At 44.4% G+C, this 16,337-nt stretch overlaps 2 protein-coding genes and 1 long non-coding RNA gene across 10 annotated transcripts in view; 2 read left to right on the plus strand and 1 right to left on the minus strand.

The window, feature by feature from the left end:
- Positions 1-2,489, plus strand: part of XPO7 (exportin 7) — an 86,680-nt gene extending 84,191 nt beyond the window's left edge. For all 3 annotated transcript variants that reach the window (XM_024130769.3, XM_055087307.1, XM_024130770.3), the window contains one exon: positions 874-2,489. In XM_024130769.3, coding sequence (XP_023986537.1) covers positions 874-967 — 94 coding nt within the window. In that variant the 3' untranslated portion in view covers positions 968-2,489. The remainder of the gene's footprint in view (positions 1-873) is intronic.
- Positions 1-6,092, minus strand: part of LOC114486906 (uncharacterized) — a 7,111-nt gene extending 1,019 nt beyond the window's left edge. The window contains exons 1-3 of one of the 4 annotated variants that reach the window (XR_003681326.2): positions 6,028-6,092; positions 5,312-5,381; positions 4,472-4,645 (exon numbers count right to left, since the gene is read on the minus strand). This is a non-coding gene — a long non-coding RNA (uncharacterized lncRNA). Of the gene's footprint in view, positions 1-4,471; positions 4,828-5,285; positions 5,382-5,959; positions 5,995-6,027 lie in introns of those variants that run through there. The other 3 variants (XR_008618275.1, XR_003681328.2, XR_008618276.1) reach the window with 3 other exon arrangements.
- Positions 6,093-11,035: 4,943 nt separating this feature from the next.
- The window catches only part of NPM2 (nucleophosmin/nucleoplasmin 2), a 31,668-nt gene continuing 26,366 nt past the window's right edge, over positions 11,036-16,337 (plus strand). The window contains exons 1-3 of one of the 3 annotated variants that reach the window (XM_055087308.1): positions 11,036-11,360; positions 11,516-11,601; positions 11,769-11,894. In XM_055087308.1, coding sequence (XP_054943283.1) covers positions 11,303-11,360; positions 11,516-11,601; positions 11,769-11,894 — 270 coding nt within the window. In that variant the 5' untranslated portion in view covers positions 11,036-11,302. The remainder of the gene's footprint in view (positions 11,361-11,515; positions 11,602-11,768; positions 11,895-16,337) is intronic. The other 2 variants (XM_028494176.2, XM_028494177.2) reach the window with 2 other exon arrangements.

A 16,337-nucleotide genomic window follows, 5' to 3' on the forward strand; every position in this document is an offset into this window, starting at 1 on the left:
CATGGCTCACGGGCCCAGCCGCTCCGCGGCATGTGGGATCCTCCCGGACCGGGGCACGAACCCGTGTCCCCTGCATCGGCAGGCGGACTCAACCGCTGCGCCACCAGGGAAGGCCTAAGATTCTTTTTATTGTACTAAGTCTTCAAGATCCTGTGTATTTTACACTTAACGGGGCATCTCAATTCATAGGCTACGTTTTCATCGGAAATACTTGATTTGTATTTAGATTTCATAGAACTTACAGTTGCAATTAGATTCCCACCCATACTCAGGTTGTTCCAAACATACTTAGAAGTTGTCCAATAACTGAACTGAACGTCAGGTTTTTCTAAATTGATTTTTAAATTTTCTTTAATTGTAATTAATTTAAAATATGGCATTTTAATTAAGGTGCGATTGGGGAACTGAATTTTAAATTTCTTTTAATTGGATTCAGTTCCTCAGTTGCACTGAGCACAGTTCAAGTGGTCTTACAGCCACGTGTGGCTAATGGCTGCCATACTGGACAGCACAGGTCTCTTGGCATTAAGAAATGAGACAGCTCCATCCTCTCGCAGCCCTCACTTCGTGAGGGTTACTTCCTCTCTCTGTCAGTGAGATTCCTTTTGTGCTGCCATGAAGTTCACCAAGGTGATCCTCAGAGCCCCAGATTTGACCGGATCTCGAGGCCTGCCATGAAGTTGTCAGGTAGAAAGGGGTGCAAAACTAGCCCAACTTTCCCTTAAAGTCTTAAGACTGAGATTAACTGACCTTAGAAACAGAACCGATTCATACGTTCTGCCTCTCAGTAGCCCCTTGTCTGCTAGAAACATTTTAGGCAAAGATCTTTCCCTTCCACCTTGCTCCCCCAACCTACATGCATCCTCTCTGTAGGTTCACCCAGAATCTGTCAGCATTCCGTCGAGAAGTCAACGACTCAATGAAGAATTCCACTTACGGCGTGAATAGCAATGATATGATGAGCTGACACCTCCTTGGACTCTACCTGTACAGAGCAGCGTCCCTTTGGTCTGGCCCAGAGGGGCGAACAATTACAACGGAGAGGGCCTGGCTGATCCTGGCCCCCTCCTCCAGGGGTGTGGGGAAAATGGCAAAGGTCAACTAGCTTCTTCCCCAGGGAATAGGGGTGTGAGTGCACTCAACTAGGGGGGGCAGGGCACTGCTGGTTCCTGGGGTATTGGGTGGGAAGGGTGGTGGGAGGAGATAGAGACACAAATGTGTGAGACTCCAGCCCCCTCCTCCTGGGGCCGCCCACGGGGAAAGAACCCCAGTGTCCTGTCACAACCTGCCTTGTATAAACATGTACATTTTTTCATAACATTTTGAACAAGGTTTATATTGACTCAAGTTTAAAAACAAAGTGTGACTGAAAAATTTTTACAGAGTCTAGTGCACCAATGCTGATGTGAGGGGTTATGTATGCGAGTGAGGAAAAAATGTGTATTCTGGTGGCCTGAAGCTTTACTGGACGAGGATGTGTGAACGTGCAGAGATATATTTAGTGACACAGTGTAGAGAGGCAAAAAAAAAAAAAAAGAAAAAAAAAAGTTAAAATTCCAAATGTATATTTTTTCTTATTACCCTTTCCTTGCCCCCCAAATTATCACTTCCTGTTACTGTATCACCCTTGTTATTAGGAACTCTAAGCCATGCGGAGCACCATCCCTCCCCCTTCAACCTAGATGCTGCCTAGGTCCCTTGGCCTCTTGCGGTGACAGACAACTCCAGCTAAAAGTGTTTGGTGTTCTTAGCTTCATCCTCTTTCCCACCTTGCTTACCCCCATCTTCAGAGATACGCCTCTTGCTTTTAAAAGCCAGATGTAACTCTTATGATTTAGGGTTCTTGGTCTCTGTAAAAAGTGGAGACCAGAGAGAAGGAATTGAGCCAGTTGCTCTCCTGCTGAGCAATCTGGATGAGTCCACCAGAGGCCCAGTCGTGTGTGGCCAATAACTTTTAGTCTTCCCCAGCCCTCGAGGCAGTGTGTGTGGATGTGTGCGTGTGGATATTTATATATGTACCCTGCACTCGTGAATGTGTGAACTGGAGGAAGTTACTACAGCGGAGGGGTTCTTAATAACAAGGTCTACCTAGCATGAAGTATTTAACATTCTCCCACCCCTTTAAAAATATACATTTTTATAAAATGAAAACCATAATAAATGTTTTGAATATTAAAAAAATTAACCTACGGAGGAAAATTAATGGAGAAAGCTATTTGCCTTGTACTTTTTCCACAATTGTTGCTGCTAGTTGTACGCATCTCTAGTTCAGCTCTTGCCCATGGGACACTCATCAATTAGGTTTTTTTTTATTTCTCTCCTCTACCCCCAGAAACAAGCCTGTTAATTTTTTTTTTTTTCCTTCTCCTCTGGCGACTGTGTGGTGAATCCTTTCTTGCGTGATCAGGTTGCGGATAGACTTGTAAGGGTGTTTGCTGCATACAGTGTAAGCATTGTGACCGCCAATAAACTTCAATGGTTTCTACTGACCTGGTTTCAGCAATCGAGTCTAGTGTGTCTGCAGGGACATGTCTCACTCTGAACTCATGAAGATGTTTGAAACATGCATTCCTAAAAGCCAGTGGGTGACAGGTACCCCTCAACCTTGTGAAATTAGCTTCTCATTGGACTAAGTCTGACTCAACGTCATTTAAAAATAGGATTCGTTTAGTTGATATATATCTGTATATAAAAAATATGCTGGGTCCACGGTTATAAAAGTGAAGCCAGTTTACGAGCTTCCAGGTGGTAACCAAGAAAGAAGTAGTAATTGCAGAAATCCCAGTTTAATTAATGTTCTGACATATGCTCCTTAATGTGGGCTGGGTTTCACTCATTAGACCCCGACAAGTTCAAGGATAAGTGTTATCCCCTAAAATACTTGGCAGACCTCATGAGCCAGAACTGTCAAACGAAGAACACTACCCTGAACAGGGACTGTTTCTCATCCCCCACGCTATGTAGTACCTAGGTGTTAAAGAATTTAGTTGCCAGGAACATTGAAAAGTATTAAGGTTCTGCGATAACTACCTGTACCTTAACGCAGAGTTGTATTCAATAATCACAGACTCTAGAGAGCCACTCTTGTCCACTAGACATATGGCTACCTTTTTTGTCTGCTGTTTCGGTCTCTGGCCCTAAGTTATTTCACAGGCGCCCCCCCCCCCCGCAAAAAAAAATGTATTCTAATAGCTGGAAGGCAAATAAGAATTGATTCATCTTAGCCAAGTCTATATCTAAACCTAATAGAAAATGGTCAGGCTGCATTAATATGTAGAACACACCAATCACATGTTCCAGTGACCTGGAATTCTAATTCTGCAGTAAATAAGACAAAAAAGTAACTTTCTCACGGGTACTTGAAGAAGAAACCCTCTCCCCCAACTATCCTGAGCTGCTGATTGACCAGCGAAACCCCATACCCCTCCCTTTCCTTCCACAAAAACAATTTCAGAAGAAACTCACCAGAGGTGGTGTCTCTTCAGTGCAGCCCTAAGCACAGTCCAGTCACGACTAACTGCCATAGGTAAAGTCTTCCCCAACCACATCAAACTTTAAACAGTGAAGCTGCTCCTTTCTTAATTGACAGTTATAAGAGGGTTACCCAGAAAATAGCCTTTCTTTCTGATCAGTTATCAGCAATTTCACATGACTCAACCTAGTAAATGTGAAAGCCAGTTATCTTTAAACCTTGGTTTCCTCAAGAAATCTTGTGGAGGTTTTATTCAGTTGAAGCATGAGTTTATTATTTTCTAGGCTATCCTGGGAATCAAGTCAAGTGTCTTTTGACAGTGTTTCCTGACACAAACTGTACATTGACAAAACACCTAAAGTCTTGACTGCAGATTATTAAACTGTATTATGTATGTATGTATGTATGTATATATTGGTTTGCTGGCTCTGCCGACAAATAGGGTTATTTATTCCCACTAAAGTATAAATCAGAAAAAGGATGAAGGATCAAATTTTAGGTTTTTAGATTTTAAGAAGCAAGGACTTTCAGCCAAGTATCATTTTTCTAATGACAACCTACTAAGAAATAATAGTTTTGTATTCTGCAAACACAAGCTTATTCTTCAGAACTTGTTTTCTTCCCCCCAAGTGGAAAAGTATTCTAAAACCTTATGAAGTTTCAACCATGTTGAAAAACAGACCACTTTTCAAAATATCCATGGTCATGGGGTAAGATGAATTAACTCTAGAGAGCCAAAGCACCTCTCTATATCCTATCTACCACCAGCCAACCCTCCCTCCACCCAAGATATTTAGCTGGATCTACAAACGTTAAGTTGCCATGTGAAGCTACCCAAGTGCCAAAGCAGAAAAGGAAAGCAAAGATAATTACAGGGAAACTGCAAAAGCCATAACTGATTAACAGGGCCTGGAAAAATGTAAATGACTGTAATTACTTTAAAGTCCTAGTTCTTTAAATATTTTTAAAGTAAACTTGAAAGGATAAAAATGTACTCACCAGCCATAATTAATACAACAACCAATTAGGTGGTAAATAACGTCTAAGAGGATTCCTGCCTCCATAGCGTGTCTCCTGGGTCCATCACATCTATTTTGGGTTTCTTAGATACCCTGGAATTCACTGGTCAGCCACTTTTGTGTATTTCAAGTCAGTGGTCACTAAACAAATCAGCTGCCAGACAGTGGGACATCAAATGATCAGAATGGAGGATGAAATCAAGCTTGGAATATTATGCCCCCTTCCTCAGAAAACCCTTATGGTTCTCAGGACTGCCTGACTGCTGCTGTCTGTTCATTCATCAGCATCCACTATAAGCCAAATATCTTTCTGAGGGTCAGCAACAGAAAAGGAAACTAAACAGAAAAGCAAAAAACATCATTTGCAAGGCAAATTCATTGCCACTCTTCTGTGTAAGATCCCTCAACAGTACAAATTGATTCCAAAACAGTGTAGTGAACAATACTTATACAAGCACCGTACACGGTTATACTTTAAATTCTGCTTGACAGTCATGAAGACAGACAACTCATAATAAATGTTAAGCATAACAGCATCACCTGTATGGCCCAAACCATCCCATTATTGGGTTACAAAAGAATGAAGAGTGACAAGTGGGCAATCTCCTAACCCCTGCTATTGGATAACAAATTAAGCAAGTCCATGCATATCTGGATTCAAGGTCTGGAGGACAACCAAACCCAGGATAAAAACTGATTAACTGGACAATGGATTTGGCCTTATGTAAAGCTCGGAGGGGCCACTCTTCAGCGTCTGATAGTAGTGAAAGGTTGGGCAAAGGTAAGAGCAGTACCTTGCAAGTCAGAACCCACACCATACCTCCTCAGTTCGTAAAAGACTGATGACACTGCAGTGAAAGTAAAGCCTCCTCAAGGCTGAATTAGTTCACCTGGAAAATTAGTAGAAATGAAACCACTTTTCAGTTTAAGTATATAACAGGCCATTATCATTTCTATTTACCAGGAAACCAGTTCCCCACCCTTTAACACCTTGCAGTCTGGGACATGTCACAAAGCAAACAAGTCATAAACTACCGGCCGAGTTGCATGCGGGAGAACGCTTCCACCCAACTAGGCCGCTGCCGCTGCCATCTCTTCCTCCACATTCTACCTCGTGCCTTTAACCCCGTCTGCAGGGCCCTCTCCTCTCGGTCTAAACTTTCTTGCCCTTTGCTCACCTTTTCAAACCCAAAGTAGAGTCCCACTTCCTCTGTGAAGTCTCCCCCTACTGTCCCTAAGTCTCATGGGTTTATCTGAGTTATTGCTAACCCCACTCCCTCCTCGTCCCAGCAACCAAAACTTGCTCGTTAGGAGCCGGGTCCACACGGAAAAGATAATGAATGAAAGGATGTGTATCTGGGGCGCGGGAGAGTAACCGCAACTTCATCTGGGTGAAGCCCCTGCAGAGCGAGCCCCGGGCTGCCTGCGTTGAAAGGGTTAAATTCACATCGTCACCACAGGCCTCTACCAAAAGGAAAAGAGCAGAAGCCTCTGACACCAGCCGCACGCCCTGCGAAGGAAAGAGAAAGAACTCACCGCCAACCCGGCACAACTTCGCAGCAAGCCTCCGCGCCCCGGAGGTGTTTCGGAGCGTTCCTTCCGTCCCCGCCGCGCCTGCGCACACAGGCCCTCTCCCCAGGCGCGTCCTCTCCGCGTCGATGCTCACCCCACTTCCGCCGCTGTGCGCAGGCGCAATCAAGACTCCTTCCCGCGCCGGCCGGCCGGCCGGCCGTGGTGGTAGCCGGAAGGAAGGCTGGTGTGCTCTGTGGTTGCCGGGGCGTTCTTCTTGGGCAAGGCCAGAGTTGGGCCGTGTGCCCGGTGGGGGTATCCACGGTGATAGTCACAGAGGCACTGTTCAAGGACTTGATCCCTGGATGGGAAGAACTCCGTTGGAGTGGGCAAACAAGCTGAAAAGGTTGATCATTGCGTGCTCTGTTTGCTCTGGGATAACTGAGGAGCCACCAAGAGGAGCGTTAACGCAGGAACGAGCTAATCGGAAGAAGACTCAAGGGAAGAATACTCAAGCAGTGCAAAAACCCTGAGGCATGAAACATGTTGTACCTTTTTAGGAGCTGCAAAAACAGCATGACCGGAGGTAGAGTGCAGTCCTCCACATGTCTGGATGAAGGGTGGGGCACAAGAGGTTGGGATTTGATTCTAAAAGCCATTAAGTTTGAAAGCAGCCTAGTGACCAATCTTTAACTCACCAACTAGTGAGTAATAAAGATTTGAACCAAGCCAAGGGCTGTGGAGAGAGAGCTGGGAAATACTGGGGTCGAGGGGTGGAATCAACAGGACTTTGGGAGGGTACAGGAAAGTGGATTGTAGTATGGTTCAATTGTAGTATGCTTCTGCTTTCGCAAGCAGAGCACCTGGAATTCAACAAGAAATCAGAAAATAGAAGAGGGAACACTCCCAATCATTTTATGAAACAAGCACTCCCTGATACCAAAACCAAAGACATTATAGAAAAAAAAAAAAAAAACTTCAGGCTGATATCCTCATGAACGTGAATGCAAAAATACTTAACAAAATATAAACAAATCAAATCCAGGAATATATAAAAAAGCATAATACATCATGACCAAGTGGGATTGGTCCTAGAAACGCCAGGTTGGTTTAAAGCATTCAAAAAATCAGTAACTGTAATTCACCATATAAACAAAGGCAAAAAAGCTGGTCCTTTCAATAGATAAAGAAAAAACATATGGCAAAATTCAATACTCATTCATGATAAAAAAAATTCTCAGCAAACTAGGATTAGAAAGAAATATTCTTAAAAAGACATCCATGAAAAACCTACCACCAACAACATACTTAAAGGCAAAAGACTGAATGTTTCCCATAAGATGGAAAACAAGGAAAGGATGCCCACTATTACCACTTCTATTGAACATTGTACCTGATGTCCTAACTAGAGCAAATAGGCACAAACATAAATAAATATACAAATAAAAGGCACACAGATCAAAAAGGAAGAAGTAAAACTGCCTTTATTCACAGATGTCGTGATTTGGGGTACAAAAAAGCTACTGGAACTAATAAATGAATTTAGCAAAATCAGAATACAAGGTCAGTATATGAAAACCAACTGTATTTCTATATACTAAAAATAAACTACTAGGACATGAAATTTTGAAGTATATACTATTTGCAATAGCATCTGAAAACATGAAATACATAGGAATAAATTTAACAAGAGATGTGTTGGATCTGAACACTAAAATCTGTAAAACATTGCTGAGAAAATTAAAGATCTAAATAAATGAAGAGATTACAACATGTTCATGCATTGGATGTCTCAAAATCGGGATGACAATTCTCCCCAAATTGAACTATGCATGCAACAGGATCCCAATAAAAATCCCAGAAGGCTTTTTCTTTTTTTTTCTTTTTTTTTTTTTTTAGAAACTGGCAAGCTGATTCTAAAATTTATATGAAAATGCAAAGAATCTGGAAGAGCCAAAACAGTTTTGAAATAGAAGAACAGAGTTGGAGGACTCACTACCTGATTTCAAGATTTACTATAATGCTACAGTAGTCAAGACAGTGTGGTATCAGCACTAGGGTAGACAGACCAATATAACAATAAAATCCAGACATAGACCAACATATATGGTTAATGGATTTTTGACAAAAATGCCAAGGTAGTTCAATAGAGAAAGAATAGTCTTTTCCAAAAATGGTGCTAGAGAAATTAGATAATCACTTAGGAGGAAAAAAAGGAACCTCGACCCTTACCAAGCACTATGCACAAAAATTAACTTCAAATGGATCACAGTTGTAAAAGTAAAAGCTAAAACTACAAGGCTTCTAGAAGGAAACAGGAAAAATTTTAATGGGTTAAGCAAAGATTTCTTAAAATACCAAAAGCATAAGGCATAAAAGAAAGAAATATTTGACTTCATCAAATTTTTAAATTTCTGCTCTCCAAATGATACCATTTTTTTAAATGAAAAGACAAGCCATAGACGGGAGTGAAAAATCTTTGGAATACATATACTTGACACAGAACAGGCATCCAAGTATATATAAAGAACCACAATTCAATAAGAATAACTCAATTTTAAAATGAACAAAATATTTGAACAGGTATTTTTGCAAAAGAAGATACACAAATGACCAATAAACATTTGAAAAAAAATACTGAACATCATTTGTCATCAAAAAAAGATAAATAAAAACCACATGTCACTATATACATCCACTAGAATGGCTAAAATTAAGAAGATTGACAATGCCAAGTGCTGACAAAGATGTAGAGCAACTGGAATTTTCATACATTTCTGGTAGAAATGCAAACTGGTAACAGGAATTTTTTAAATAGTTTTACAGTTTCACATAAAGTTTAATGCACACCACATGATCCAGCAATTCCACTCCTAGGTATTTATCCTAGAAAAACTAAAACATATATCCATGCAAAGACTTGCTCTCAAATGTTCATAGCATTTTTATTCATAATAGTCCACAACTGGAAACTACCCAAATATCCATCAACAGGTGTTATCAGTCAGGGATGTAGCACAAGGAATTGGCTAATGCAATCATGAGAGGTGGCTAGGCAAGTCAGATTGGTAGGACAGGTTGTCAGGAAGAGCAGGCTGGAAGCTCTCTGGCAGGAGCTGAAGCTGCAGACCACATGCAAAACATCTTCAGGGAAACTTCAGTTCTGCTCTTAAGGCCTTTCAACTGATTGGATCAGACCCACCCATGGTATTGAAGGTAATCTTTACATAAAGGCAACTGATTGTAGATGTTAATCACATCTACAAAATACCTTCAATAGCAACTGCCAAATAGAAGGTGTCAGCCACACCCTCAGTTTGATTGAATAACTGGGTGCAATAGCCTAGCCAAGCTGACACATAAAGCTGACTAGCAGGTAGGTATCTAGATATACAAGTTGTGGAGTACTACTCAACAATAAACAGAAACTACTGATACAACAACTATGGATAAATAAATCTCAAACACATTTCTGCTCAGCAAAAGAGGGGAGACCAAAAGACCCTGTATGATTCTACTTATATGTACTTCTAGAACAGTCTGTACTAATCTACAGTGTCAGAAAACAGTTAAGTGTCTGATGCCAAGTAGACAGTAAGGGGAGGATACTGACTGCAAAGGGAAACGAGAAAATCTGGGGGAGTAACAGAAATTGTAACTTGGCTGTGGTGATGGCCACATGGTGTATACATCTGTCAAAATTCAAATTATACACTTTAAACTGGTACATTTTTGTATATGAATTATTGCTCAATAAAGTTGGTATTTTAAAAAGGAAAAAAAAAAAAAAACAACTGATTCCTGCACAGCAGAAGCTCCAATCAGGGTTGCAGAAAGATAAATCCAGTTCCTCCAGCACCATTTTTGGAAAAGACTATCCTTTCCCTTGACACCTTTGTTGAAAATCAGTGAACCTTATATGCAGGTGAGAAGTTTCCAGGATGGGAATGATGGGTACGAATGCAATGAGAAAGGTTCCTGGTTATTTCTGTCTCCCAAACAGAGGTGTTACTTGAGGGCGGTGGTCAGCTGAAAACCTTCCTCCTCTTCACTACCCCCCACCCAAACAAACATTTAAGGGCATCACTGTGCTGTGTGAACTGCTGTTTGTGAAATGACGCCCTCGTAAGGTCACTCGCAGTGCCCCGTGGTGTATTCCACCCCTTCCTAGCCTTGGGAGAAGTCATCCTTCTGGAAACAGGGCTCTTGCTCTCCGAGGACCACAGCCCTGAGGGTCAGGCCCTCTGGGCCTGGGAAAAGGCCCACACTTAGAGGGTAGGGAAAGGACACGAAGAAAGAAGAAAGGCAACGAGCACGAAGGGCCGACAAGGCTGCGCTTCCTACCTGGTAGCAAAGCATCTCCACGCTTGGTGCTGGGCGGGCTCCGGCAGCAGGCCTCAGTCAGTCCCTATTGGTCAGGACCGTGGTTCTCACGGTGCAGTCCTGGACCAGCAGCGTCCACCTCACCTGAGCACCTGCGTAGGGTGGCTAGCTAGTGGGAAGCAGCCGCATGGCACAGGGAGATCAGCTCGGTGGTTTGTGACCACCTAGAGGGGTGGGAGAGGGAGGGTGGGAGCGAGGGAGACGCTAGAGGGAAGAGATATGGGAACATATGTATGTATAACTGATTCACTTTGTTATACAGCAGAAACTAACACACCATTGTAAAGCAATTATACTCGAATAAAGATGTTTAAAAAAAGAAAGAAATGCTAATTCTCTGCGTCCCACCCAGACCTCCCCGTGGGAAACGATGGGGGTGGGTGAGGCCTAGCGCTTTGTGTTTTAACAAGCTCTCCAGGTGCTTCTGAAGAGCGAAGAGAAGGAAAGAGTGGAAGAACGGAATGGGGCTGATGAGACACCTCCCGTTGCCCCTTCCCAGGCTTCATAACCGCCCGCTGTGGGCGGCTGGCCCTCAGGTGAGGCCGGGATGAGGCCGGAGGGAGGGAGCCCAAGAGGGAAGCGATCCGAGGAGGAGCCTATGGCGTGAGCCTCGCCCGCGGAGTAGGGACGGTGAGGTGGAGGAGGGGTTGCGAGAGGGTCGGGCCCCGGGGCCGAGTGGACGTAAGACCGGGCACCGGGCCGCCTTGCCCGCGGCTACCCGGAGCTGCACCCCCGGGGTGCTGGGAGGGCCGGCGGGGCAGCCGGGCCCCTCGCTCACCTCTCCCGCTCTGGGCGATCTAAGCACCGTCCTTTGGCGGAGCGCTCCGCCGGGGTGTCCCCAGCTCGGGTGTGGGCTGCCTTGTCGGCCGGGGGTTGTAACGCGCCCTTCCTCGCAGCTGCTCGGCCCCCGCCCCGCATCATGAATCGCAGCCGCACTAGCAGCACCTCCGAAAAGGCGACACTGGCCTTGCTCTGGGGTGAGTGAGGCTCCAGGCTGTTCTCGGAGCACCCGTGGGGCTGGGGGTGCGTCACCGGGGGCGGCGGTGGGGGTAGGGCTGGAGGGAGAGAGGCGCGCCTCCCTGGAGCCTGCCCGCCCCACGCCACGCCTTCCGCCCTCCGTCTCCCTTCGCAGGCTGTGAGCTGAGCCAGGAGAAGCCGACTTGGACCTTCAGACCCCAGAAGGTGGGGAAGCAGGACTGTATGCTGTTGCTTAGTACGGTGAGTACCCCCCCAGCCCCAAGGAGGGGAGGAAGGACGGAGCAGGGAGGGACTTGGACAGCCACAGAGGAGCAGGTGGGATTGTCCGGTGCCCGCAGCTGGAATAGGGTTTGCCTCCTCCGCCCTCTGGGTGAGGAGGAGCCCTGCTCGTTTTCCACCCCTCTCAGATTTGCCTGGGGGAGAAAGCCAAAGAGGAGATGAACCTCGTGGAGATCCTGCCCCCAGCAAGCCAGGACGACAGAAGGAGGAAGCCCATCACCCTGGCCTCTCTTCGGGCCTCCGTCCTCCCCATGGTGAGCCTTTCCCTGCGGGCCTAGGACACCCTGGCTCCAGCCCTAGGAGGCCCTGCTCAGGCCTCACCCGCTGCGTGGGGACGGACCCAAAGGTGGGGTACAGGCTCCTGCACAAGTACAGCCAGTGCTAGAGAGGCATATAGCCCAGGACTCAAAGCTTGGACCCAGAAGGCAGGGAGCCCCGTTTCCATCCTAGTCCACAATTTTTTTTTTTTTGGTGGGTGGGGGGGCCAGCTGAGTCCTAACCACGGGACCGCCAGGGAATTCCCTCCTAGTCCACTCTTTACTAGCCGTGTGACTTTGGGTAAGTTAAATAACCTCTCTCCAAATCACATTTTTCAACTGTTTACTGCTGGAGACCAGACAGTGTTGATGCTTTACATACTGCTTGTGTGTCCAGAAAGTCTCACTCTAAGAATTTATTTTGAGTTTTCTATGCAGATCTTCTTTGTGAGTAATGGCGGTCTTTGTGTTGTTGTTGTTTTTTCTTTTAAATCCAGGTACACTGGTTAGGACCTCCACTATAATATTGGATAAAATGATAATGGTAGATGTCCTCATTTCATTCCTGATTGATTTATTTATTTCTTTTTCGCTGCGTTGGGTCTTCGTTGCTGTGCGCGGGCTCTCTCAGGTTGCAGCAAGTGGGGGCTACTCTTCGTTGCAGTGCACGAGCTTCTCATTGCAGTGTCTTCTCTTGCTGCGGAGCATGTCCTCTAGGCGCGCGGGCTTCAGTAGTTGTGGCTCGCGGGCTCTAGAGCGCAGGTTCAGTAGTTGCAGCACACAGGCTTAGTTGCTCTGCGGCATGTGGGATCTTCCCGGACCAGGGCCCGAACCCGTGTCCCCTGCACTGGCAGGCACATTCGTAACCACTGCGCCACCAGGGAAGTCCCCATACCTGATTTTTTAAAAAGGAATGCTTCTAATGTTTCTCCATTAAGTATGAAGTGTTTGGTTGATACCCTTTGTCAGGTTAAGGAAGTCTCCATCTAATCCTACTCTACTTTGAAAAATTGAATTTTCTTCTTTTTAATCATGATTATCAAATGCTTTCCTATTCATATTATCAGGGGCTCTCTCTTCTGTAATCTGTTAATGTGGTAAGTTATACTAATAGAATAATATTCAACCAACTTTGCATTCCTGAGATAAACATTACTGATTGTATCATAAACTTCTAGATTTGCTTTGTTAATAAGACTTTTTTTTTTTTTTGCGGTATGCGGGCCTCTCCCGTTGTGGAGCACAGGCTCCAGACGCGCAGGCTCAGCGGCCATGGCTCACGGGCCCAGCCGCTCCACGGCATGTGGGATCTTCCCGGACCGGGGCACAAACCCGTATCCCCTGCATCGGCAGGCGGACTCTCAACCACTGCGCCACCAGGGAAGCCCCAAGCCTTTTTTTTTTTAACTTATATACTCATAAGTGAGGTTGGCCTATAAATTCCGTATCTTATTTGGATGTCAAGGCATATTAGCCTCATGAACCGAGGCATGGCATGTTCCCTCCTTCCATGCAGCAGAACAGTGAATATGAGACCAGGATTATCTGCCCTTAAAGACCTGGGAGGCTGATCTGTAAAACTGCCCTCAAACCTATTTTTTTTCTCTATCTATGAGATCTCCCTAAATCTCATCCATTCCCATAGTTTTAAAGACCACCTATACACATGAAGATTCTGACATTTATTCTGTAAACCCAGCCTCTCTTTTGTGCTCTAGATCCTCTGTCCAACTCAAAACATTTAACAGATATCTAATAGATAATTCCAAACTTAGCATGTCTAAATCCAAATTCTTGATTTCTATCTGTAATCTCTTCCCCCATCCCCAGAACTGATCCTCTCCCAGTAAATAGCTATTCCTCCAATTAGCCAGGACAAAACCCTCTTTCTCTAACACCCCATATCTGACCCACCAGCAAATCCTGTTGGCTCTACCTTCATCTAAGCACATCTCACCACCTCCCTGCTACACTCTGGTCCAGGTGACCACAGCCTCTTGCTCAGGTTTATTGCAGGGCTTCCTAAGAGATATACCTGCCTTCATTGTTGGTCCCCTTTAGTCAATTCCAGGGGTTGACAAACTACAGGATTAAGTCCAGCCCACTGCCTGTTTTTGTAAATAAAGCTGTCTGGAAACACAGCCACACCCGTTTATTTATATGTTATCCATGGCTGCGTTCACTCAGTAACAGCAGAGCTGAGTAGTCTCCACAGAGACCATACTTTTTTTTTTAATACAGTGTTTTAATTGAGGCATATGTTGTTGTTCTAAGATCCTTTGAAATTCTAAATGTTGGTTATGCTTCTGTTTAGATTTTTTTTAATTAATTAATTAATTAGTTTATTTATTTTTGGCTGCATTGGGTCTTCGTAGCTGCACGCGAGCATTCTCTAGTTGCAGTGAGCGGGGGGCCACTCTTCATTGCAGTGCACGGGCTTCTCATTGCAGTGGCTGCTCTTGTCACGGAGCATGGGCTCTAGAGTACAGGCTCAGTAGTTGTGGTGCACGGGCCTGGTTGCTCCGCGGCACGTGGGATCCTCCCGGACCAGGGCTCGAACCCATGTCCCCTACACTGGCAGGCAGATTCCTAACCTCTGTGCCACCAGGGAAGCCCGAGACCATACGTTTCACACGCCCTTTACAGAAAAAGTTTCCCAGCCTCTGGTCCATTCCATACACAGCTGCCAGAAAGATCCTTTTAAGCAAAGGTCAAATTCTGTTGATTCTCTGCTAGAACACTCAATGTGCTCAATGGCTTCGCATTTCATTTAGAGATTCGAGATCCTTTACGTCCTGGCCCTCAGCAAGCTCTCTGACCTCATCCTTTGCTACTCTCCCCATCCTGACCCTGCTTAAACCACATGGGCTTCCTTGACTGTATCCTGAAAATTCCAAACATACCCCCTCCTTGGAGTCTTTGTATTTCCTGTTCCCCATGCCAGGGACACACTTGCCCCCGACTTCAATCTGGTCTTTGATCAAATGTCATCTCATTGACGGGTCTTCCCTGGCCACAAACAGCACCCCCATTTCTACCCCACCCATGATCACTTTTTCCCCCATAGGACCCATTACTGACATCAGGTTTCATTTGTGCATTGTCTTTTCCCCCCAACCAGGATATAGACGCCAACAGAGCAAGGATTTTGCCTGCTTTGCTGCATTATCCATACAGCCCCTATACTAGTGTCTGGTATGTTGTAGGAACACAATATACAATGAATGAGTGAGTAAATAAGTGAATGAACTGTGTGGGACTGGTTTGATTTTTAAACTATTATGATTTATTTAATAGGTTTAGATCTTCTCAGATGTTTCTATTTCTTTGAGTCAGTTTTTTTATTAGCTGTATTGAGATATAATTTATATACAGTAAGATTCACTAGTGTTAAGTGTGCAGCTCGATGCATTTGACAAATTGTGCAATAGCCACCAACATCAAGGTAGAGAATTTCCACCACCCTGCCCCCAGTTCCTCATGCCTCCTTGCAGTCAGTTCCTTCCACCTACCACTGCCTCTGGCAGCCATTGATCTACTTTCATCACTATAGTTTTGCCTTTTCTATAATTTCATTTAAATGGAATCATACAATATGTAGTCTCTTGTGCTGGCTTTTTTCACTTAGCATAATGCTTTTGAGATTTATCCCCGTTGTTGATAAAACGGTAATATGCTCCTTTTTTGTATCTGAGTAATATGCCACTCTACAATTTATATAAAATTCGTTCATTCCCCTGTTAATGGACAGATGGACGTTTTGGGTAGTTTCCAGTTTTTGGACTATTGTCAATAAAGCTGCTAGGAATGTTTGAGTGTATTTGTATAGACATGTTTTGATTTCTCTTAGGTAAATACCTAGGAGTGATATTGCTGGATCACATAGTAAGCATATGTTAAACTTTATACAAAACTGCTAAACTGTTTTCCAAATTGCTGAACCATTCTGCACTTCTACCAGCAATCTATGAGAATTCCAGTTGGTCCACATCCTCACCAACACTCGGCATTGTCAGTCTTCTTAATTTTAGCCAATCTAGTACATATACAGTGGCACCTCATTGTGGTTTTTATTTTTCCTTGAGGGTTGGTGATATTAACCGTCTTCTTCTTTGGTTTTTGGTCTTTTGTATATCTTCTTCTGCAAAATACCTGTTTAGATGTTTTGCCCGTTTTTAAATATTTGAGTTATTCTTATTGACTTGTAGGAGGTTTTTTTTTTAATATATTTTGGATATAAGTCCTTTATTACAAATATTTTCTCCTAATGTGTGGCTTGCCTCTTCATTTTTGTAATAATGTTTTTTTGAAGAGCACAAGTTTTTTTTTGTTTGTTTGTTTGTTTGTTTTTTCGGTATGCAGGCCTCTCACTGTTGTGGCCTCTCCCGTTGCGGAGCACAGGCTCCGGACGCGCAGGCTCAGCGGCCATGGCTCACGGGC

Source organism: Physeter macrocephalus, chromosome 9 (genome assembly GCF_002837175.3).
Source record: "Physeter macrocephalus isolate SW-GA chromosome 9, ASM283717v5, whole genome shotgun sequence".
Lineage (NCBI taxonomy): Eukaryota > Metazoa > Chordata > Mammalia > Artiodactyla > Physeteridae > Physeter > Physeter macrocephalus.